General features: G+C 41.1%; 1 protein-coding gene across 2 annotated transcripts in view; it reads right to left on the reverse strand.

Moving 5' to 3' along the window:
- Window positions 1–26155, reverse strand: part of RGL1 (ral guanine nucleotide dissociation stimulator like 1) — a 75234-nt gene that overhangs the window by 8676 nt on the left and 40403 nt on the right. For both annotated transcript variants that reach the window (XM_038183154.2, XM_038183153.2), the window contains 8 exons: window positions 16499–16683; window positions 13366–13490; window positions 12521–12736; window positions 8120–8223; window positions 6886–6970; window positions 4365–4454; window positions 2003–2089; window positions 861–893 (listed from right to left, as the gene is read on the reverse strand). In XM_038183154.2, the coding sequence (XP_038039082.1) occupies window positions 861–893; window positions 2003–2089; window positions 4365–4454; window positions 6886–6970; window positions 8120–8223; window positions 12521–12736; window positions 13366–13490; window positions 16499–16683 (925 nt within the window). The remainder of the gene's footprint in view (window positions 1–860; window positions 894–2002; window positions 2090–4364; window positions 4455–6885; window positions 6971–8119; window positions 8224–12520; window positions 12737–13365; window positions 13491–16498; window positions 16684–26155) is intronic.

Below are 26155 nucleotides of genomic sequence, written 5' to 3' on the forward strand. Positions count from 1 at the left end.
AATAATTCTGAAAAACTTCTCATGTCAGAGTGGATTATAGGATTGGGATACAGCAATGGAGCTGAGCACTCAGCATGGTTCAGAGGGCAGCTTTGCTGCTGGTTTGTACGAAGCTGAACTGATGACCAAAGAGAAGCTCATGTATCTCATCATTGATATCCAGAGCTGTGCAGTCATACATAAAAGACAAGTCCAAGAAGTGGTCTCTAGATCTGGGAATCCTTTAAGGAAGGAAATAACTCCATCATAGCCAAATCCAAGTCTGCTTTCAGGCCCCAGAACGGAGATTTGGCACAACTTTATTCAGACAGATGTGACCCTAGTACCTCTACTCCTACATAGCATTACTTATATCTGACCAACAGGGATCAGGCTGAAAGAAAAGACTAATACCATGTATTTCCCAGTCCCATGCACCTAGTTCACTCTGCAGCCTTTTACCTACAAAACAGTTTATTGCAGTAAACAGAAGATTTTTACAAACTGAAAAGCAAAGGTCTCATGCTAACAGGGGTCTGATTCATTCTCGACACATAAGGCGTAGGCATACACATAGAACATAATCCCATGAACATCAAAGTGAGGGAATGTGTATGCCTCAGATGTAAAACCATGGAAGTGGCCTGCAGCTCTTCCCTTTACTGTGCACATCTGAAAACAAGGTTCTCTTTCTGCACCACCTGTCACAGCCTGGTGTGGGCTCACAGCATTTCAGGGATCTATTTTTTCCTCACATACCAATAACTTACATTAAAATTGGTAGCTGTTGTATATACCTGAGCAAAGACAACAGGCCTCACGAGAAGAATTCTCTAGATGAGGGCATCAGTAAACTAAAAATCACAGAACATTCAACTTACCCTTCGTCTCTTCTCAAAATTAATCAGGCCACCCTGTTGGAAGCAAAGAGAAAGGATCAGAGTAGAAGAGCACGTGCTCAGCTGAATTTAATCACAAACAGGATGAAGTAGCTACACTAACATAAAGCACAGACCTGCCCTGTGGAAGGACCTTCTAAAAATACCTGTTTTCCAATCAGGTAGAAACCACAGCACTCATATATATATGAGTCTCCAAACAATATCTGTTCTCATGGCCTAAAATGCATGCAAAAAACAAACTGGGCTTTTGCCTATACTGTAAGTTTAGCAGTGTTCCAGCAGGCTTGAGGAACACCAGCTCAACACAAAGCACAGACAAATGGGAAAGTGCCAAAAAGAAAATGGATATATAGCAGCTCTACTCAAGCCTGCCTTACTGCAGTTTGCAAAACAAACTACAAACAAATCATCAACAGTTACCAGCTCAGACTGAAGTGTATTTGCTCATTCCTATCATAACTATCAGCACCAGCAAAATGAAGGCTGAGTGCCTGCAACATGGCTCCTCAAGTATCTGCGTTAATTGGGGCCCAGTTTTCAAAGGTGTCTAAAAACCTTTGAAACAAACACTTGAAAATTGGGCCCATCCTCAGTTAAATCCTCTGTTAAATGACCAGACTCCCTTGCAATCCTTTTTTCCTTCCTGTGCTCAGTTGGTGTCCCTCTGCTTGTTCAGCTAAAGAGAAATTAGAAGTCTTTAACCACTTTAGGGCTCAAATACCTCTGAGTAAATACTGAAACACTTCAGCAATCCCTCTGAAGTACCAAAGTTGTGATTCTGTATGCTTTACCAATTCTTCACAAACATTTTTATACCTAAAACCTTGTTTTAGAAAAATAAAATAGAATAATGGAATGCCACCTTCTTTCTTTCTTCAAATTTTCTTTCTAAGTTGATAAGACAAAATGCAATGCTGAGCTTGTCTGTTGAAATAAATGGCATTCTTAAATTCACGCATGGTTCCCAGTGCTAATAAAAATGCATATTCCCTCCTCTTTTTGGAACCAGATTCTTCCAGTTTTGAGAAACACACAAGAACACAGTGAAAGATACAGGAACACATGCAGACAGCACTGTAGAAGATACACAAATGCATGCAGTAAAAATTGCCCAAAAATACCTCAATATAGTCCTGAAGGGCTGTGTCCAGCATGGTGAGATCAGTGAGAAAGGTACCCAGGTAAGGCACTGTGCCTTGCATTACTCCCTGGAAATGATCAGAGCAATGTTGGATTGACTGAGAAATGGTAACAATTAGAATGCTAGAATATTACTGTATTTAAAAAAAAGAAATAAAGTAGTTTGCTTAACAAAACAGTGGTCTTATAAATGAAGTTTTCTTTCATTGTAATTCCCTTGGTATCAAACCTAGGAATTAAATGTAATCCTTATGAGAAGCAGGATGCTCTCATTAGTGCCTTTCTATTGCAACATTGTCACCATACATTGAGTTTTAATGATCACGAGGAAACCCAACTTGTGGAAGGAGCGCTGAGCACTGGTGGAAGCGTTCCTCAGTTACCTGCTACAAGAGAGAGGGACAGGGAATGGTCCTGGCTAGCTTGTATGTAGGGTTTCTCTTTTTGCTTCATCCAATGGGTTTTTAATGATGTTGCTTTAGCATATGACAGTCCAGTCACATGGAGAGACAGATTCTTTTTGTCCAAGAAAAATGAACTTCTTTCCCTGCCATTCCCTGCATTTTATTTACTTAGCATTCACATTTTAACTTTCTAGTCTACTACCAGTTGTAGCATTCAGGCTGTTTCTATAGTTGTGAAGGGAATGTTTATTCCTACCATCCAAAAGAATCTATTTTTTCCAGTCAAACTAAAAGACAAATAAAAAATCATATTCAGCAGTTTTGCCTCCCTATCCCAGATTTCTCTTCCCTGTCCTTTAAAATCTTTGCCAACTTTGAGACAAAAGCCATTTTCACCAGCAGACTGGAAACCAGATTTTACAAAGCAATCTCTGTAATACAAAGTCCATATAATTTTCAAGCTATCATGTCAGAAGCTTCATGAGTCTGTTTAAAAGTAAACGAGATTTCTGCTCTAGCCAGAGCTGATTCTCTTTATCGCAAGGATCCCATTATTTACAGTACATCTTTTACTAAATGAAATCTGTAGCTTTCCCCCTTGTTACTATCTAAAGGATAACAGGAGTAGTTGAAAGGCTTGTAGGAAGACAGTTGAAAGTGATGAGTACATGTTTATATTCATCAATCATTTGTTACTCTTTTTTATGACAAGGTTAGTAAATCTCAGGGAGACCTGAAACTAAGCCAACCCTTGGCTCAGCATCCATTCTGAACAGCTGGTTTGGATGTGAAACAAATGCAAGCAGGACAGGAGTAGCACCCATTTATCCCCTGTCAGGGAACAGGAGAAGCTTAGTGCCAGGGAACATTCTGTGGCACCCACATACATCCAACAGATCCTGAAATTTTGGAGTTTAGGAAGTTGAAGTCCCCCATCAGGACAAGAGCTGACGATTTCACAATTTTTGCCAGCTGCCTGTAGAATTCCTCATCCGTCTCCTCATCCTGGTTTGGTGGTCTGTAACAGACCCTCACCAGGATGCTTGCCTTGTTGGCCTTCCTGCCAATCCTAACCCATAGGGTCTCAACCTTATCATTCCCAGACTCAGTCTCAAGTTCCACAACATCAAAACTCCCTCTGATATAGAGAGAGCACCCCTTCTGTGCTGCCTGTTCCTTCTGAAGAGCCTATAGTCAGACATTGCAGCACTGCAGTGGTCCCACCTCATCCTCACCCACCCATCTCTCAAGCTCCAGGGCCTCAAACCTGTTGCATAAGGGCACCTGGGGAGGCAGGGCCGGTAGGGATGGCGGTTGCCTGCGATGTTGAGCAGGGACCTGTTTCCATTCCTCCTCCTCTCCTAGGTCCCCTGCCTCTGCCCGACAGGTCAGGGGGTCCACCCCCATTTGAGGTGTCTCACTCTGGTGCCTTTCCTTCAAGCCTTGCAGGGAGTTGCTCTGACAGTCTATCTCCCACTCTCACTCCCTGATGGCCCTCAACCTCTCCACCTCCTCCTTGAGCTCTGCCACCAGGCTGAGCAGGTCGTCCACCTGCTCACACCTCACACACACAACATAGTATGTATTACTTGCTTACTATTATCCATGGCATAAGGGAAATACAGCTTTGGGCATATATCTACAGGGACAAACATTTTGACTGCGTTTTCAGTCTAAACTTTTCAGTTCACTTGCTTAGTCTCAGTTAGTCAATAGTACTGATGTTTTAGCAATTGTTTTGCACAACAGAAGGCATATTCAAAAACATTACCTACTGCCCACTCGTTTTCTTAAATTTTCTAGATTTTCTTTCTCGATCTTGCTTTTCATATATTTAGATTTTTGCTTCTCTCATATCTATCTAGATTTTGCTTCTCTCATATCACCTAATAATCACATTACCAGTTCAGAAAGGGGAGGAAAAGGACACCAGACGCACCATATCTTTTTGGAGTTGAAGTCGCCTCTGAGTTCTTTTCTGATTTTCTTTCACACTGCTGTCCAGATTTGCAAATTTGGATGTTCCTTCCTGTAAGGGAAGTAAAAGACGATTAATGGAGGAGCAAAGTGGTAAGCTGGCAACTACATTCATGCAAAATAATTGGAAATACATTTAACCAGGCAAGCTAGATTAGCAAAACTATTTGCTATGCAAGTAAATGTGTGTATATGTGCATGTGATGATTTTCTGGGTCTCAAGCACTGCTTGGGAATCTTGGAAAAATCCCACAGAATGACCATAGGGGAACTTTTCTGCAAAATACTTCTACTCTGATCAAATCTAAATGCTATTGCAAACCTCCTAAGAATTTACATCAGAGAAGCTTAGGTATACTTCACTTGTCCAGATGCTTCTCTGAACTCCGTCCTGACACTCAAGCTCAAGATTTCTGTTTGATTTCCTAATCAGGACTGCTACAAGTAAACATCTCTGTCTTATGTAATGCTTTGTTGTTTTTCTTATGCTGCAACACAGAGATCCAGCAACTAACCTCTGTTGCTTATTGACTAATCCAAAAACATGCCGGAAATGGAAGTAATAGGTTTTGATCTCCACAATTCCTATGAATGGATGAGCTATTTCACAATAGATCTGCACCCTGTATTTCCCTGGATCCATATGGGATGCTGCAAGTTACTGTTATTTTATTCCAGTGGCCAGATAGATGTGGCATGAATCATCAATGTCTTTTTAAGCTTGCAAAAAAACAACAGCCTGCACTTGTAAAGAGCCTCTCATTATGCTTACTTCTCTCAGTCACAGTTAATGAACAGATCAATTAAACTCTGCCTTTCCTTCCTTGGCTGATAAAAAGAAGCAAATGAAGAAGGAATATCAATGTCCTGAAGATACTGACAGGTAAATGAGATTCTCTAGCAGCAGCAAATGGCAGGCAGGCCCAGAAGCAGCTGCAGCTCGCAGCAGAGATGTTGTCTGGGGAGAAAAGAACAGAGCTCTCCCTCTGTGTCGGACAATCCATTTCATATGGTGCTTTGTCTGCTCTGCACTTTAATTTGCAGGTTGGATAGGCAAGATCAAATACAGCTTCCCTGCAGAGACTATTTATAGTGAAACAAAACAAAGACTTTAAGGATACACTGGACATTAATCCTCCAATCATTATAAATTGATCCAAGATGAGAACTAGGAGAGGGGTGTGAGCTAATTCCTTGGAATTTTCCCTCTGCTTTCAAAATGTTTGGCAAATCTACTTACAGCAGCTGAAGAGAGTGACTTGGTGGGAGTCAGAAGGTCTGGGCTTGGATTGGGCTGTTATTCTCTCTTTTTAATATTTAGTTCTTAGTCTTTAGTTTAGCTGTTCCAAATGCACATTTTTTAAATTGAGCTACAGGTCGATCATAAGTGGATGATAAACAACAGACTGACAGGTTTGAATGTGCTCACCCACCATTCCTGAGCAAAATACAGTGTTTCATATATCAAGGCAATGGGGTAAGATACAAATGCCAAATAGACTGGATAGAACTGCCAAAAAGTAAACTAGTTAACTGGTTTATAGAAAATTTTTATGTAAAAAGAAAACTTTGCCACTGACGCATTCCCTAGTTTCCAGATAATGTAACCTTTCCTTGCTATTATTTCTCACTCCTTTCAAGCTCCTGAGCTTGTTGGGGTTCGCCCAGGATAGCATACAAGTCACACTGTTTCAGACAGAGCCTGCTTTGTTGGCCATCTGGCCACACACAGAGCAGGAAGCCTGTTCCTTCGAGATTCCCAGCCCTCTTTTCTAGTTCCAAGAAAGGTATGGGATAGTTGGATAAACATCTTAGCATAACTACTCAGTGGCATTGTTCCAGTGAAGTAAAAGGCACTACAGTGGTGCAACCCAGTTGCGTTGTTTGGAGCTGCTTTCTACTCATCAGTGCAAATTTGAGCCTTTCCAGAACTGCTCAGAGGATGCATAAGCTAGCAGCTTGTCCCTTGGTACAGAGCACTACAAAGCCAACATGCTAATTTGTAGCTCATCTCAATAAAATTACACTGTGCAGCACCTGTTACCTCTGGTTCTGGCTCCAGTGCTATCCACAGGTACAATGTGGCACTCACAGGTGTCCTTGAGCTAGACATTGCTGTGCCCAAGGGAGCATGACCCACCACTGAACCACAGCAGCCTGACATTCAGTCTGGGGGGCTCCAAGAGTGATGACAGTCCTGACCCACTTTATTGTGAACAAATCAATACAGGATCCTTGCAGCTGCAGCCTGCTGTTTGTGGGTATCCAAGTTCAACAGGCTAATGCTGGTATAGCATTATTTCAGAGACAATGAAATCACTTCTCACCCGAGCAGAAAACCCCAAACTTACAAGCTACAGACCAATCTTCCCTGAAGCACTGCATACAGTAGCTCAGGAAGAGATGAGCTTTGGCAGCTGGCCAGAAAAGTGGCTAACTTCAGCTTTGAGATTACAAACCTTGCAACTCAAGCTAATTCTCACCTTCATTAGCAGCTCCCTACTTGTCAAATAATTGTCATGATCTGAGAAGATATCAGACAGCTCTTCGAACATCAGCATTCTGTCCCTGTACAGGAAAAGAGTTGAATCATTCAGATTATTAGTATTTTAAATCAGATCACATTACTGTGCAGCTCTTCATGAACTGGTAACAGCAAAGCATGTAAAAGTACCAACACCATGATGCATTCAAGGAGATGCTGCACATCTCCTAGGAACCCTTCTGAGACCTGGTGCTCTCGATAAAGTCTGAACTCTATTTGACAGTGTCGTAAAACCTATAGGTACTCAAACTCTGAGCAGGGTTTTCAATCATGCTAGGATACAAAATTCTTGCAAGAAAGTGGATAAATGGATACAGAAAGGAACAGAATGCTAGCTGAGACCTGTATTCCAAGTACTTAATTTTTGCCTTGTTTCATGCCCTCAGTAAAGCTATAAGAAATTAATATATAAGTCCCTTTCCATTGCCCAACACTGCAAACTCACAAACAGCACTATTTTGAACATTTTAGTGGAACATTTTGAACATCAAGTGGAAGGAAAAAACAGCTCTTTTTCCGGGAAATGCAGAAGCACACTTCATGGCAGGGTGACAGTTTTCTTTGTTTATTGAAGGAAAAGGAGAGAAATCTATTCTTCCCAACGGAACAAGCAGAACAACATCTTTCCTACACAGGGATTTCTGGTAGCATGCAGTAAATACTCCAATTGCACCAAAAGGTATTCCACTGTAAGAAATATTATTTTAAATACAGATCTGAATTTTGTAGTTTGGGGATATATTTTAAGGAAATCTCAGGATAAGGAGAGAGTTTGTAGGAACCTGGACCTCCTCCAACTTCATGGGAGAGAAAACAACAGGCAGCTATCATGGTGCCGTTCTGCTGACCTGAGAGCAGTGTGCATGAGCTGGGAAAGCAGCTAGTCCCATATTTTTCAAAATAGGCTGTGGAAGATCCAGTATGCTATAAAGTGGCTATATGCCACTGTCCCTGAAGGCAGGGTGCTCTCTCAATACCAAAGAGGAGCTCACAGCATTCAGACCCAAAAAAGGGTTCTGTGCTTCACAGGTTCTTCTGAAAGAGAACAGATGTTCATGAAGGAGAATGGGAAGACTGAGAAGAACATGATGAAAAGAAAGAGCCCTGAACTTTTTGTCTTTGTCTGGGGCTAGCCACAGGAGCAGACAGCAAGGGGAGAGGGGGAGGCTTACTTTGGAACAGACGCCCAGGTCTTCTTTAGCCGATAGATGGAGTTGGACTGCAGTGCTGAAACGATGGCCCTCAAGGAGGAAAAATTCTTCAGGATCCTACATTCCTGTGAAAGGAGTGGTTAGAAGTACAGGAGCATTAAATATCAGCATTATGTCTAGGTTAGTGCTCTTCTGCTTGACTGGTGTCATGCTTGCTACATATTCTTACTCCAAAGCAGGCAGCTGCACAAATACTGAGCATCAAAAATATCACCCCCCTTCCATTCACTGAACACTTTATGGGCTTTGACACTTTTTTCTTGTTTTCCTCACTTTCATGTATTTGTGGTGATGTTGCAGTGTTACGGGTTCCAGTTCTATAAAAAAATAAAAGTTGAAATGAGCCCATGAAGCCAGGCTAAAGAGCACAAATGTTATACTTCTCAAAAAGCCCTTTATAATTACTGATCCCTTTTACCCTTTAGGGGGAAAAAAACAAGCTTTGCCTCTTTGTTTGTTGCATTTAAAATCTAAACCTTCAATCATCTAAATGTCAATTAAAAAAAAAAAAAAAGACATGCAAAGGAATAACCTGTTATTCAAGTATGTGCACCTTGTTAAAGAGAAAACCTTCCAAGTTTTTCCAGAGTTTCAAATCCTGACAGAGATTGGTTCATAGACATTTCTTATAGAGCTTCTCTATGGCAAAAGTTCCTGTGGAAAAAGACACAGAAAAACCTCGTCCTCCAAAAGAAGAGCACATTAAAACAGATGGAAGCAAAGATAGGGGACGTCTGGCCTGTGACTCTTCAAGGGACTCCTGTAAATCCATCGGTGGTTCACAAACCACAGCATGGGTGCCACAGATGTAAGACAACTCTTGCAAATATAAGCTCTCACAAACAGGTGTCTGTACATGCAAATTAAGCAGACAAAACACATGCCAACTTGCCTGCTGCACGTAAATGACTGTATTCAAACTACAGTTCTGATTTAGCAAATTTTTATGGGCCTGATTATTTGCACTAATAAGACTAATTATGTCAAGTGTCCTTACAGTGAAAATAGACATAACTTATTCTCTTTAGAGCAATTTCTGCACAGGACTGAAAAAATGTATAGCAAACTTTATATAAACTGAAGTCAGATCTTAATGTACAGTAACTGCTCATGAGTTGCACTAAAATTGACAGAACTAAGGGAAGTATTTTTTTCTCTCATATATTTACTTAATACGTATATATATTTAAGACTCAGCAACTTAGGAGGTTACATTTAACAAAATAATGCTTAGAAGATGACTGACTAGGCAGACTTGACTTGAAGCAGGTTGGCAGTTAGGCTAGATAAAGACCAGCCTAAAGAGCATGTGGCAGGACACCCAAGACCTGAAAGCTGCTCTTGCATGGTCCAGAGCCAAAAAAGCCACATAACAGTTCTTGCTGGGTGACAGACACATTTGAGAAGGAGACCCTTCTTTCTTCATGTTCAACTTGTAATTCAGGCTGGGGAGAATAATGGATTCTGAGACAAATTCTTTTTTTTTTTTTTTTTTTTTTTTTTTTTAAGTATGACAGGAGTTTGGACTAAAAGCTCCAAGTTGGATCCACTGACTTAAAATGCATGTAAAATTAAAACCTCATTAGGAATTCAATATTGGACTTCATGTTCTCAATGTTTTAACTGACTGCTAAACTTCACCACACTTCCACTCATATATGTTTTTTTTAAACTGCCTTGAACAACTTTGTTTCATGCTGCGTCTTTCACAAGGGGAAAACCAGAAAGAATCCTACACAGTGCTCAAAAAGAACTTTGATTTTAAAAGTTAAGCATAACAGGATATTAATGATTTTTACTTTTTATTTTTAAAGAAAATATCGTGTGCATAAAATTGGCTGCTTCTGCTCAGGAACCTTAGAGGTAGGTGGAACAGGGAGAGCTAGCAGTTTATTCAGTTTTCCTTGTAATCTAAGAAACACAATCCAGAAGTCACAGATAAGTAATATAGAACTCCATGCTGCTAAGTTACAGTCAGTTGTCAGTGAATAACTGCACTTTAACGAGTGGATAATTTTCTAATTTGGGCATCTAACCAAAACACTCATTTGCATGCACAAAGCAAGCAACTTTATTCAGAAGTGGGCGGCTAAGTCTATTTGCAAGTAGCTGTTCTACATATGTAATTACTTTGTATAGCATGCACATGCATTTTTCACGTGCTTTGCTAAGATGGAGAATTTAATTATGTGTGTGAATTAAGTAAAGGGAGAAGTGTTGTCTTAACAGAGGTGGAGAACAAGGTTCTCCATTCACAGAACAAGGATCACGAGCATGATGCCTGGCCTGGCTTCCCTGGGCCTTCCTAATGTCCCATGATGAGCAAGAAGCTGCTCCATGCTTGCTCACCCAGACTGCAGCCCAGTGTGCCGCCAAAAGCCCGCTGTAGCTGGTACCTATGCAAGCCGGAGATCTGCACACAGAAAGTAGGAACCAAACTCCCTAATCCATTCACGTGGGCTATAAAGCAGGCATCAGATGATAACAAAAACGAGCCAACTTGAGTGTCAAAACAGAGGTGAAAAGACTACTTCCCCATACCAGTTTCCTGAACCATGCAGTTGCCAGAGCTTAGGTGCCAGTACTAACAATGCTGCCTCTGGAAGGATAGAAGCGCATTGTCAAGGTTGGAAGGCCTCTGTCTGGCTTGAGCTTTTTATGACTGCTTATTTTGTATAGCTTTGAAAGAATCCATGTGATTCTTAAAACGAAGTCAACACATACCCATATTAAAGTGCTTTGATGTTCTTTTCATAAAGGAGACCTAGTTTAGTGCCAGCTGCCCAGTGATTTGAAGGGGAGTTAAAAAGGTTACAGGGAAATATAAGAGAGAAAATCTAAGAAATTAGCAAACTGGAGTTACGTAAAGGTGTGCTAAACTCTTGTGCAAAGATTACGAAACACAGAATCTCTTATAAAACAAAGGAACTGAAGCAAAAAGTAATAGCTTGTTAAAGAGAAATACAAGACAATGACAAAGCAGAAAAGCAAGAAGATGAGACTGGTGCCATAATATACCTCTGCTTGTTCCTTCTGGTCACTGTTTCCAACTCTTTCTGCGCCCTCCCTTCCTCCCCCCCCCCATTCATTTGTATATACAATGTAAACAGTGAGTAAGTCAGTAAGCAAATGACTTTTTGAACTTTTTTGTTCTGGAAACTTCTTCAGGCCAAACAATATTTCATTTTTCCCCTGTTAAAAAGGTTACTATTTTTTTGAAGTTAGTTTTGTCTGCACTTACTTCTAATCTAGTATTTATTTTACTTTCACATGAACATACACACATATATAAAGGTGTGTGTATGAAAACACAAACAGTTGTGCTATCTCCCACCATTCTGATTCAGCTCCAACAGGGCTCACAGATGCAGGGGAGGGAGCATGACGCTCACTCACTAAATATTAATGGCCAAAGGCTGAAAAAAATGCAAAGCTCATTCTGACTGCCTGCTGCCTGCACCACTGCCAGTTCTTCATTCTTGTCCAACCTTCCTCCAACATCTGGGTAATATCATAAAATCACAGACTGGTTTGGGTTAGAAGGGACTTTAAAGACCATCTGGTTCCAACCCCCTGCCATGGGCAAGGACACATCCCACCAGCCCAGGCTGCACAAAGCCCCATCCAGCCTGGCCTTATACACTTCCAGGGATGGGGCATGCACAGCTTCTCTAGGCAATCTGTGCCAGTGCCTCATTTCCCTCACAGTAAAGAATGTCTTCCTAATATCTAATCTAAATCTACTCTCTTTCAATTTAATGCCATTACTGCTCATCCTATCACTTCACTCCCTGACAAAGGGTCCCTCCTCAGCTCTCCCTTTAGGCACTGGAAGGCCACTAAAGGTCTCCCTGGAGCCGTCTCTTCTCCAGGCTGAACAATCCTGTTTAAACAATGGTTTAAAACCATCACCTCTTGTCCTGTCATTACACTGTCTGATAAAGTGAGTGTAACAGGGATCAAACACCACGTCACTTCATTCACTAATACACGCAGTATTTTCTTCCTGGGGAATTGAACTGATTGAATTTATACCCACCTCACCATCAATGTTATATTATCAAGTATATGGCACTCTCCATCTCCAGGGCACAGTATCTGTCTCACCAGTTAATTAGCACTCACAACCCTGCAGAGACCAGCATCAATGCCATTTCCACAGAGGGGGAGGAACTAGGGAAAGGGGTGGCAATGTTTCATCTCCTATTACCAAGAAAGCTGGTCCAAACCAGAAAGAATTGGAGCTAAGATGTTCACTGGCCTGGTACCAATGCATACAACCCCTTCCTCCCCTCCCAACATATTCCCTCACTCCAAAGCACTTGCACAAGGAACATCAACAATCTAGAATAAATGCTTTACGTGCGCAATATGAATCCACTTCTCAATGATCTTGGCTCTCTGCTGTGTTTTGAGTTCCTTGCTCTTCAGGATAGTGCTGACAACGCATTTGGTAACTGCATTGAACTGAGCAATGGTGGCTCTGATGGTAGGTGCCAGGTGCTTGTTTTCTTTCTTATCCCTTCGAGACCAGATGCATCCCAAACAGTGGTGGGGCACAACTTTCTTGAAGAGCTTCTAGAGTGAAATAGAGGTGTCTAAGTCAGCAGGATTCTCCTAGATCTCTATTGTCCACAAGAAACACATGTTTACAGTACAAATTAGATCTAATGCTGTATTACAATGTAAGTATTTGCTTTCTCTTAGATTAAAATATACACTTTGGCATGCTCTTCATAAGCTTGATGCCCTAGAAGAATTGCCAGCTAAGTAGTCTTAGGAAAATAAGAGACATCTTTATACAAGTTGCATGACAAAGGGGCAAACAAATTATATAGTGACATTTTGAAGCAAAATGATACAGACAAACCAAATCAGAGTACTACAATTAGAGTACCTCTACATCGTCAGGCCAGGCAGCGATATAGGCAAAAGGTGGTATTTTTCAGTGTCAAATGTTGAACTTTGAAAAAAAAACTACATAGTATACATTCAAAACTTCTTTTTTTTTTTTTAACCTGCAGAATGACTGAAGGAAAAAGTCCTGTGAATAAAGCAAGTTTGGATAACCAAGCAGAGCTGTGTTCTCTGGCCCAAAAACAGACCTGTTCTGGACCACTGTACTTATATTGAGATTATTTAGAAAAAATTTAGAAGCCCAGCAGTATTTCCCCTAGCATTTCAAGTAGTACATATACTCTACATACTGCATCCATGTATGTAAGCTGCTCTGCCACAAGGTCTTCTCGGAAAAAAGAGAATTCTTCTGGACTGCTAATCTCCATTTCCTCTTCATCATAGAGGTTACAGGGGGAAGTGCTATGGATCCCATCTGTTCAGGATGGAAAATATGGTTTAGTAAATTTACAAAGCAAACAGTAAATCAAAGCAACTGTTAACTTATTTCAAAGTTATTTTGTTATTCTTTTTCAGTATTTATGCAGATTTTTAATAATATGAAAAAAAATCAATTGGCAAAGGGACTAGAACTTGATTATATACTCAAAACATTACATTAGGAATGTTCTTATATCTGGATTACTTCTCCCATTCACAGAAGGAAAGGGAGATACCAGATTTTACTGGCACCATTTACACTTTCACAGGACTACACAGACAATATTAAGGAGAGGCTGTTCCAGCTTTGCATATCGTCCCTCTCTGTGAATTTTTCCCACCAAAGGGAATACACCGAGCATCTACAGCATTTAGCTGAATGTTTCTTTCAGTTTTCACTGAGCAGCAGCAAAAAGTGCAAGAGGGCAACTCTCCTCACTAAGGGACCAGATCCTGTGTCGAAGGGAAGGGATTTCACAGATGTTCCCATGTTACCTTTTGACTCCCACATGGAACAAAGCTACATTAAAAAATAAATAAGTAAGCTCTTATTTCCCATGGTACAGGAGGAAGTCAAACAGAAAATCCTTAAAATAAATCCTCTTCTTAATCCCTTTTGCTGGAAAGCAACAGTAAGCACCACAGAACTAAAAAAATGGGACTTTCCCTCTTGTTGAAGATGAACAACAAAAGTACTGAGTTTACTACCAGTGAAATTTCATTAGGGAAAACAAGCAGTGCATGTCAGAGTATGCTATGCAATACTTTGTATCCAATTAAAGCAGAACAAACATTAAAGCAATAAAAGTAGATAGTGGTACTTCATCATTGTTTTCCAAAATACTTGTTTTTCCTTTCTTCATTCATTTGCAAAACCTGAGCATCAAAACCTGCTACAGTTCTGATATAGCAAGTTATAACTACTGGCTGTGTCCAGATTTCCATTCCAACTGTACAATTTATTGACAGAGGTAAATGTGATAAACAGAGACCTCTGTTTCAGTCTGATTTTTCTGTGGGTGTTTCGTAACAATATGAATAGTTAAATGGACTTCTCCGCAGCTGTTACAAGAGTTACACATTTTGGCCATGTAACTCCTCATTCTCCTCTCAGCTCATGCAATTCATCTGAAAATCCTCACCACTGAGTTGCAATCCTATTCAGAAACTCACTGCTGTCTTTACATTAGGTCCTTGAGTGCAACCCAAGATTTCCCTTTTTTTTTTCATGCCTGTTTCTCCTTTCACCTTCATGTTCACAAATATGTAACCAGTCTTCTCCCTACTTCCTAGAAAGCTGGGACCCCTCTTGTACCAGAGTATCTCCACTTCTTCAGATGTCTTTGATCCAGTCAGTCCTCTCAAAGGCCCACTGCACTCTTGACTTCACAGAGAGGGATGATGCACCCTGTCAGAACTGCAGACTCTGGCTCACCTTGCTTTGTATTGCTCAGGCTGGAAGCACCAAGGCTGGAAATAGCTTTTATCGATGCATCTGGGACTGCAATCTAATCTACTGGGATGGACAATGGCAGCAATGAATGGGGGTTTGATTATTTGATTATACAAACCAAACTGTAGGATTAGGACCACATCTGTAAGTTTACAGTACAATATGAGTGCTTTAGAACAACAATCATCAGCTAATCTTCAAATCTGACTGCAGGCAACACATAAAGAGTTTTGCAAGAAATCTCTAAAATGAACAAAGATGGAGCATCAATAAAATCAGTGACTACTCTAAAACTCTTCTCTGTAGAACCCTCAGGTTAATTGCATTCCCCTACTCTTCTTTTATTCTAAATAACAGACTCTGTTCTGCCACAAATTGGAAAATGTTATCATTCAAATTGACCTGTCCATAACTCAGAAAAGAGCCTTTTCAACTGTTACTTCTGGAAACAAGTGCAGAAGCAGGGCTGCTGGGAACTTGTGCTCGCTTTGAACAACAGACGAATCTAAATATAGCTCTTTTAGGCTCTCTTTGTTTGACCTGTGGGAACCAAACCCAGGCAATAACATCAGTAGACATACATCATCAACCCTGTCCACTTACCTGTGTTCAGTAAGGAGACCACTTGAGCTCTGTGCAGTACTCCTTTTTATGTTCTTTTTGATGGCAGTGTTAATTTGGCAATTCACCATAATTATGCATTGACACGGTATTTCTGGAACATCCGGCAGACGAGATTTTATGCCGGGGATGAAATGTTTCTTTTCTGTCATTTCCTTTATCCTTTATTTCATGAATTACTCCCTCTTGCCCCTCTGCCAAACCTCGAAGTTGTTTTTAGTTCTCATTCATACACTGTATGAGTTCCTAGGACTTTTCAGCTTATGCCACAGGAAACTTTCTGACCAGGATAAGGGTATGTGTCAGGCTTGACACTGCACACAGCGTATTTGTGTTACTACAGTTCACTATTGTTTCAGTAGATTGTGACCCCCCATAACGTAAGCTTTTCCTCTGTCCTTGGATACCAGCAGCCAGCCACTCAAATAGGAAAAAACAGCCACAGACACTTCCTTTGACATGATGGTAACTAGGAAGAAAAGCTTCATAGCAACACAGCTTGTGACTCAAGATTTATTTTGTTGCAGCCCAGTAAGATGACCTTTTTTTTTTTTAATTGATTTGCTTGTTTATTTTGGGGATGGGTTTTAAGTGAGAAAACCTGAGGAGCAGCTGTGTGTTTTAAGTCAATGACACAGGGCGTATGTTGACAGTTAACTACTTGACTGCTGTAACGATCTTGAGACTTTGGCTGAATATTAGAAGCACTGGAACTCCCAGTCCTCCTTTGAATGAGCAGGAAAAGGCACCTACACTGCACTGTTCACACAGAACCTGCAGTCTCATTCAGAGATTAAATAAATAATAATTGGTGAGCCTCATAATATTGCTTACAATTAGGATGAGTGTTAACGAAATGCACTCCAGATAAATCCCTGTGGTACCACACAGCCTGGGAAAACAGAAAGAAAGAAGGAAAGGAAGCTTACTATCGTTTTCCACTTCTTGCTTCTGGAACTGCTCCAAAAGGTTCTGCGCCCTTCTCTCTGGGTCAGAGCCAGGCATGCTCCTCTTCAGGTAATCCAGCAACTTCAGCAAGCACAGGTAGTTGGGCGGCTCTCTGAAATCCTCAGAGCACTGGTCAAGCCACGCTCGTAAGATTGATGCTATCGCACTGAAAACAAATACACAGAGAACACGCTGGTTGCATACCGTTTGTATCAATACAACTGCACGTATCCTTAAAATAAAAACACAGAGACCTTCGCACTCCTCATCAAGGCAGTATGAAGAAGCTTATGAGCATGGAATTGCATTTGTTCTTTTTTTTTTATGCATGCAATCTTATTAAGATACCACTCAGATTTTGCCAGTGACCTCAGTGAAGTTGCTGCTGATTCACGCTACTACAAGTGGATCCATTTACAGCCTCAAAATGCATAGAAATGAAGAATCAAATCCACTTAAGCTATATGGAGTCCCTTCTATTAAACTCAGGATATCAAGTAATGATAGATAAAGCAATTATGATAACTAATAGAAATAACTCTCTACCAAGCATATAAAGTCAGTACCTCGAATAAAACAAAATCATTTTCCATCACTGGCATTCATTATTTGCCTTTGTCAAGCAAGCAAGACTTGCAAATTATCTTGGAGTTATGCTTTTTTTTAAATAGCAGAAGTATCTTCGCTTAGCTGTACTATGTCCGTGTTTAACTAATACTAGACATTATGCACACAATCAAAAGCAGAACATAATTTCTTAATTCACTGTTGTGCCAGTGGGAAAAGCTGTGGCCTGGTGAGGCTGCAATGTTTGCTCAGTTACTGCTCCCTGGGATGCTGTGGAAAAATATAAGGGAGGAAGCAAGGTATTTGTGGTTCCTTCAGGGCAGCAGCTTCCTAGTGGAAGTGCTAAATCAAACACTTCCTCCAGTGCCCTTCCTCTCATCTATCACCACCGCTCAGCCTGGGGTCTCGATCCTAAGCTATGTAGTCCCACAGCCCGTATTACTCAGACGTGTCTGCTCTCTTAGTAGAGAGACTGCCCACTGATCGAGTCTTGGGGTTTATGTATGCAAAAAAGCAGCCTAAGCCTGATCCTAAGCCCCAAGAGCACAGACTGTTAGCGAGGTTACCATGTCTGTGAAGATAAAACCCTAGTCGTGGCATGCGTAGCCTGGGCAGTGCTACATTGCCAGTGCTCCGTGCCAGGCTTGAAGAACAGAGAGAGCTGAACCCAGAAGACGGATTGTTTTTGTATGAACTGTCTGAACTACAAAGCAAAAACACATCACCAGAATTTGGATTTTACCCTTAGCCCAAAGAGAAGGAGGTGCTGTCAGATTACAGCACACAAAACTGTTTATCTCTCTTGTGCAAGGAAAGAATGCTTGAAAGTGATAGGAGTGGTTTAAGAGAGACGAGACTACGAGATCTTGGATTCTTCATAGCACTGTGTCAATAGATCAGTTATCAGGATATTTTGCGGCACCAATTAGACTGACCAGAGCACAAATCACAAGCTGGGGAGTCACAGATGGCATATGAAAATACTTAAAGAGAATTTAGTTTAGCTGAACTGACAGAGGGATTAAGAGACCATAACCATTGGGTGCAGTCACATAACGCGACGCACCAGCCAAGGCCACTGTTTTATGATCGCCTACTGCAGTATTGAGAACAGGACATAACATGAGAGAAGAATACCATGGTCCAGGCACTTGGCTTCTGAAGTTCAAATTCTCAAACACAGAACACCAAAGCAGTGGCTCAGGGTCTATCATGTTAACAGCTGCAAAATACCCAGGGACAAGCCTGCCAGGAGGACCAATCTCTCCTCAATTTATGAGCCTGTAAGAAGAGCTCAGTAGGAAAATGGATTACACATTCAGACTCCTGTGCAACGAAGAACCCAAAAGCCAGCCAAGAAAGCTGTCGCAGCAGAGCCGCAGACAGATGCTGGTACATTTGTTCTGCAGACAGGGAACTACAACAACATCTGGTTAAGTCAGCTGCTCAGTGACACTCAGAATAAGCTAATAGTTAAGAAAGAGTAAAGATCACCTCTCTCGGTCTCATCTCAAGCATATCGTTCCTTCCTCAAAACTCAGTTTAACTTTTAATCCCGTAGAGATGTCATTTTCCAAGTCCCATCCAGTTTAGTCTGTTGTTTTTTCTATTTCCTTCTCTGGTATTGTGGCAACTTCAAACTTCTAGTTATTGAGAGTATTTGGAAAGCTGTCAGTAATAGTGTTTGGTTAGGCTAGCTGACAGGAGAAACTCTGCAATTACAATTTTAGAGCTACAAAGAGTACTTACAACCAAAAATTAACATGCAAACACAGCCTGGGTTTCAGGTTTCACTGCAAACATGGAACAGATGGTGCAGCTCTGAAGACTCATCACATTTGAAAGCCGTTTCGGACTGGGTTTTCACGACTCCACTCAGCCAAGCTTCCACTGCGCATGCAACCAGTCAGGGCTTTGCTATTCAGGCCAGTGGGTGCAAAACTTTCTACCTGGGGCTCCAGGTCCGCTCCTCTCAGCTGGGACAGGTGTCACGCTCCAGTTCTCAAGGTGGGAGCACAGCCACGACAGAGACATCCGCAAGCACTTGCTCTACTCTCCTGCCTGCCCATGCTTTTCCATTGTCCCCTCCCACCCTGCACAAGCCCATGACAAACACCACTGCCCTATGCCTGCAGTAACTTCATTTCTTTTCTGCTGCAGGCAGGGAAACGCTCTACCTCATTGCAGGCCCTATCTGTGTGCTTTCTCCTGCTGCATACCGCTTTTCCCCACGTCACAAACTCACTCTCACCCCTACTGGCTCCACTGCCAAAAATACGTTGGGAATTCTTTTCTTATGAGCATTTACCAGTTCAGCAACGATTTCTTAGGAGGAGCCTCTCCACAGGACACTTTCTCGTACTGATATCGTTCACATACTAAGCTCAATTTCCAGAGGCTTGGTTGCTGGCCACTTTCATAAGCCAAAGAATAAACAGAGTTTAACACAGATCCAGTCTCCCAGAGCAGGGTGAAGAGTTCACAGCCGTTACAGATGCTGATTTTTGGCAGCAAAATAATTTCAGGCAAGAGGGGAAATAGGAAAGTAAAAAGGTACACTATGGCCTACTGACCTCCTATTGCCCGACTTCCTACTTGGTGTGTCAGGGGGAGGAAGCTTTCTGAAAACAGGCTGGAAAATGGCCCCTATCTTGCAGTAGCTTTACATTTGCTGCCCTTGAGAAGAAACGCCCTGTACTCAATAGCCCCAGAGACAGATAACAATGGGAGCCTTCCGAGATCTCAGACAGAAAAGAAACATCACAGACTACATTTTTCATGGTTCGATTATGAGATACACGTTTTTCCTTTCTGATATTTGCAGCACAAAAAAAAAGAAAAAAAAAAAATTAACTCCTCTCCTGCCAACCATGGGCTCTGGGCTCTGTTCAGTGATACCTTCAAATTTTGCACCTGTCAGAAAATCTTCCAGTTTCCATGTCAGTTTTGCTTAGAATCCATCTCAGAACATTTCAGCCTTTAAAACCTATCTACTGAGGTTGGGAGATGTGTATGTGATTCTGTCGCTTTATGAACTGGAAACACAGAACTACTCACCCACTGACATTTGCCCACAAGCTGCCATGAAATGGGATGAGATTGTAGCAGCTCCAGGTCTAATATCTCTTAAACTGAGCCAGGAGGGCATGGAGGAGGTGGAGAACGAGCCCTTCTTATCACACAGCCACAAGGGATGCAATAGGTTACATGGAAAGTGGGCATAGCCCTTTCTCAGATGGGAAGACAGCTGTATCCCTGGGCCTGAAGAGGTCTGCATCAGAATTAAACAGAACACTTTTTGGCAAGAAGGGAACACCAGTGCTTTCTTTTCCACCACAATTATTTCTAGAGAATGAGTACAAGGGAATCTCAATGACTAAGGAGAACACAGAGAACCTCAGCTGCAGAAGAGATTAAATGAGTGCCTTATGAAGTTAGACAGGAACACGGACAACGCTTCCCTGATCTGCCAAATATACAGCGAAGCCCAGCAGGGGAATCATCCTCACACAGGGTTATTTCCTCCCCTTGCCACACAATGGCTTTCAGGCTTGCTCATAGAAATTAAATTAAGCCAGGTGTATTTTCTCAGTTTTGCTTGTTAAACAATAACACAAGGAATTAAGTTTCAGCTCTGAATAAGGGGTCAAATGTACGTAAACTCTGTGCAAAGGCTGCTGTAATGATAGCTTCTCACCCCCAGCCTGTTTACAAATAACTTGCTAGTGGCTTGTAGCAAATGCTCTGCTCTTCTCTTGACTTAAGAATGTCTGGCTGCACAGCATGCCGGGGTCTGTCTGTGGGACACATGAAGTCACTAAGGGAACAGCTCTGTAGTTACTCTGTTTTAACTGAGATACCAATCAGCATTTTTCTTTGCTCTTTTAATTATTCTTTTTGCTTGGTTCTGGTTGTTTTCATAACTCTTCCCCTCTTCCACTGCTTATACTGCCCTGTGTTTGACTGCTTCTCATGTAACCACATTGGTTTCTGCTGTTGTTTTAGCTTAATTGGCTTTACTGGAATGAATGCTGATTGGTGCTCTCACAAATGAATCTTAACTGCTTCCCACCCTGGATTTCCCAAGGCATCAGAAACTTCCAGCAATTTTTATTCCATTTGTCTCACATTCCTTTGGTGTCTGTTCTCCTGGAGCACAAAGTTTCAGGCCCATTTTTATTCCTGCAGGATTGTAACTGCGCGTTCTGCCTTCCAACAGGGCTGCTAACCTCAGTAGGAAGCACCAGATGAGCTTTCTGCCAGAGCAGTCTAAATGCACAAGAAGCCCTGGGACAGTGTTTGTTTATCCCTCTGACAAACTCCAAATACTGCAGTATAACATTATAAGTTTTGGTATTCGCTACGTTAATGAAGAAGCAGAAGGGTAGACATGCAAGGCATGCCGTGTGGTAACTGAGTAGTTCCTTAATTTTTTTTTTATTTGAACTGTTTTGTCCAATTGCTGTGGAATAAAACAAGGAGATTTCAGTTCAGCTTCCAGTTGCTTTGTCTGTAGTTTCCAATCACATGCCACATTCCAAGTTTTAATAACAAATAAATCCCACATTTTGATAATAAAGCAGATGCAACTAGGAGATGACATTCAAGACAAAAAAGCCCCAAGTATTCTGATTCATTTCTGTGGCCTGTCATTCACAACCAGTGCACTCCAGATAAGCCAAGTGAAGCCAGTAGCAAACGGAAACCACAACCTTCAAGAGGAGGAGGCTTGAAAGGACTTTTACTGTTACTTGAGCTCATTCAGGATTTAAAAGCCTCAGGACCCAGCCACCTCAGTGCCTGGGACTGTAGAAGAAAGAGAGGTTGAGGGCTTAAACCTCTTTTATTGTTCCTGCTTCGCAGTCAGCTGTTCCGAGTTCTTTAGGAATCCTCCCCTTTAAATTGTATAATGTTGCACAGGCAAGTCCCCAGAGGTACAGGCTGCTACGGTATATTATACTTCAAAGGCTTTAGGGTTCTTTCTCTGCCCTCCTCCAGCTCCAGCCAGATCTTAGTACCTATCTTATGGGAAAGAAGTGTTCTGCTCCTGTAGTACATCAGCTCTTTGAATTGTTATTGTCTGCCAGCGCTGATTGCCCAGAAATCAAATTTAACACCATCTTTTAGTATGGGGATGGAAACAAGGCACAACTTTTTCATAGAACACTTTGCATACAAAACTCAACCATTTGGCAGTGAGTTAAAAGTTAACTGAGGAGCTCCCCTACTACGGGGAATAGAGATTACAGTGATCACATGCAACACACACAACAATTTCATGAAGACTGAGGTCCTCAAACAGCCTTAATTGCTTGCCTAGCTGACTCCCTTCCCAGAGTACGTCAAGGGGCTTGAAATCTTTCAGACTAGATTATCTCATTTAAATTTCCCATCAGTATGATACTGATAAATTTTCATTTATACTTAGCACATATATGATTTTATTCTGAATGTGTTATACCTAGGTATTAGATCTGTGTTGTGATTTGTTAAACCTATTTATTTTTGAAAGTTGGCAGGAGTCCTCAGCTAAAAAGCAAGCAATGAAGACAGAGAACTCCAAAGACAGGGACCACCCAACGAAGACGAGGAAGCCACTCCGTCCTACCTTGACACAAAGGTACCCTGAGCTGAGAATCAGCCCCAGGAGGTTTTGTTTACATGACGCAAGGAAGAGTAACAACAAGGATTGCTAATAACAGGAGACAGAGGGTCAAGTAAGTTACTCCTCCCAACTACCTTATCAGACAATTAAGAGAGGCATAGCATCGGATTTCTGGGAACACGGGCTGAAGTCCATCTAACTCAGACACTGCACTGGAGTATGTGACCTTCCTGAACTGTATTCTTTCATACTGAGATCACAAACTTTCAGGCTGACTAAGAGCAGTGAGAACTGCGGAAAGCAAGCTCTGGAACATGAAATCTACACTGGGACTCGATCCTAAAAAAAAATAATACATGCAGTTTTATTAAGGTCACGAAATATTTCACTGGTCAAAGCTTGATCATCATCCTAACATTTAGATCTTTTTAAAGTTACAGAATTACTGTACCTTTGTTTTAACTGCATACTACTGAATACAGTTTTAAAGAAAATGGCAATAATAATAAAAATCCCAAAAGACATTTTGTGTTAAACATAATTAAGTCAGATCTCCATTGAACAAAAAAATAAATCTTTGAGCACTCCTGTGGCCCAAAAAATGATAGGAATGATGCTTATGTGTGCAGGAGAAAATCCGCATGGCAGAAAGGATCCTTAGAAGGCAGGTTTCAAGCCTAGCGGAAGTCATCTCAGGTCAGTAACAACTCTGTGTCACTGAAACAAGTGTGAGAAGTAACTGCTGGCTCAGACCCTGAATTTGGAAATGCAAGAGTAGGTTTATAGCTCCCACAAGCCTCTCAAACGGTACTGTGCCACAAGTGTGCTCAAGCTCTAGTGTAGGGCTTGCAGGTTTTTAGCTATATTAGCACTGGATGGAATAATAAAATGGTAAAAGGAATTCACATACATCAGACACTTTTCTTCTCAAAATATGTCATAACCCTATGCCACAAGTACAAAATGAACAGGGAGTTTCAACACAGAAAGTAGTAAACAGTGGGCTTGCAATATACCAAATACGACAAAAATCCTCTCATACATACCTAAGATTTTGCAGAAACCTCTATAGTTTTTTAAAGCTCCATGAGATATTTAGTCATGAATTCTCTTCCCAGTGTTGTTTTTTCATTTCTGTAGGTTTTATGTGTGTGTGTGTGTGTGTGTGGAAACTTTTAGGTCAGGAAAGTGAATTCACATTTATTCAGGATCTGTTAAAATGTGCACATGACATGTAAATTACTTTGTTGATAACTTCAATGAGCTTTCTATAAACAAGTAGTTGGGTAACGGGTATCAAAATTAGACATAAAAGATACGGATTTTTCATGAGGGCCAAAGGATTCATCAGCTGTGCTGAATATATTAATGAAAATTGGGTCAGATAATCTCATCAGAAGTTGTGCTACTGTGAGAACTGGAAGACATACCCCATGCTTTTGTCAGTTACTGACTGCATGAAGATGGTGCATGACAAAGGGAAGGCACCAGGGATGCAGCAGGAAGCAGCTAGGCCCAGGGTGAACAACAGACTATGCGCATGTCAGTAGAAAAACAATTTTGCTTTAAAAATATAAAAGCACAACAGACAAACAAACACAGACAATGTGTTCTTACTAAATGGTATTTCAGTTGCACCCTCACCTTAAGACACAACATTGAATTGGTGTGTTTTGCCCACAGGCTGAGCGACACTAGCATCAAGACTACTCCCACCTATATTCTCTCCATCTCATAATCAAGCTCCTTCACGTCTGTGGAAAGGTGGGGGGATTAATCCTGACATGGTTTATATTGGCAAAAGCATCTTCCACCTCTTCAGTATAAATCCTTCATCTGTTTTGCAAGAAAGGTACTGCTTTAGCTCATATTTAATGGTTGGACTGGCTGAAATATGGGGAAGTCAAATGGCCTGCCCAAAGTAGGAAGAGTCCTTAAGAGTTTATTTTGGATGACAGTGTAGGAACCTGCTGGCTGGCTATTATTTCCTTCACCTACAGCACTATTCTGCCTTCTTGGTGCTTGTGACCAAGATTCAACTATCAGCCGTTCTTTGATGGGTTCTTCATGGCAAAATGGGAGGAAAGCGTTAACAGCTCTCTCTTATGCCAACCAGGAAACAATCAGGGAATTGGGCTCCGGTGTTGAGTCTCATGGGGCAAGAGGAACAGCCCAAACCATTAGAGCTTGTAGCTTTGTGTCTGCAGTGTTAAAAATACTAAATAAATAAATATAAAGTAACAAGCACTAATATTTTGCATTAGACTAACTAAAGCCTTTTTTGAGATTCCTTTATTGTTTATAAACATTAATTAATCTCTGTATTTCTTCTGCAGTCAAGCAAGCATAATTACTTGTGTTTCCAGAGAAAGTTATTGAAACACTCACAGACAAGGGGGCTTTCACCAATTTATTCATGGTGGTTAAACAAAACAATTTCTACATGGGTGACAAAAGGCAAAGCAACCTTACTATCTGACCACTGCATTCAGACAGTGAAGGACAGGAAGGTGTTGGGTATGTTAAAGGAAAATTTCTGGACTGGGGACGCTGGAACCATTTTACACCAGACTCAAAACTCCCTGTCCAAAATACATATGCCATCAGAAATGCAGAGAGGTAAGCAGTGTGAAGGGCAGGCTCAGTATTTTAGGAAAGGATGTGATTTGAATCAACAATCTGCCTGAATTGTAGAAATGAAAATACTACACTGTATTTCTCAGTCTTGACAGGACTGTGTATTTCACATGATTAAAAAAAAAAATAAAATCAACATTTTCTTCTATCTCAGAACAAACAGAAACTAAACTTGAGGCCTCTTCTTCAATTACTCCTTGCCAAGACAGTGCACTGAGAAAAGACTAAGTTTTTTTAAACCGATAGAAGATGAGACAGAATTATAGAAAAACAGTCATGAGCAATGCTGACAAGAATCAAGCTTCTCCACATACTGTAATCAAACATAACCACTTAGATACTTTTTATTGCCATAGCGCATGCAAACCACACATCATACAGATGTCAAAGTACAAATTTAACACCCAATGTCTAAAGATAAAATGCAGTTTTATATGATGCTAGGAGGATAATAACCAAACCACCTTTTTCCATTTAAACTACATTTCAAAAGAGCTTTAGTATTTTTATTGCAACATAGGGTGACATCAGAATTTAAATTTCACTCAAAAAGCAACCCTATAAATCATAGGGGAGCTAATGAAGGAGATGCATGCATACACATGTTGCCTGAAACAACCTCAGCTTTGGTTTGCAGATGCAGACTATTGCAATGTAATGCACAATAAAATCAGTCACAAGTGATAGCCATTTACTGCTATAGATAAGGCAGGGAAAACAAATACTCCTTGTTTGTTTAATCAACAAAATGTTGGCCTGGATGCGTTCCTCTCTTGTTCAAATACAAGACAATTTCCCTGACTGACAAATCTCTGGGTTATACCACTGG

Source organism: Anas platyrhynchos, chromosome 8, assembly GCF_047663525.1.
Source record: "Anas platyrhynchos isolate ZD024472 breed Pekin duck chromosome 8, IASCAAS_PekinDuck_T2T, whole genome shotgun sequence".
Taxonomy (NCBI): Eukaryota; Metazoa; Chordata; class Aves; order Anseriformes; family Anatidae; genus Anas; species Anas platyrhynchos.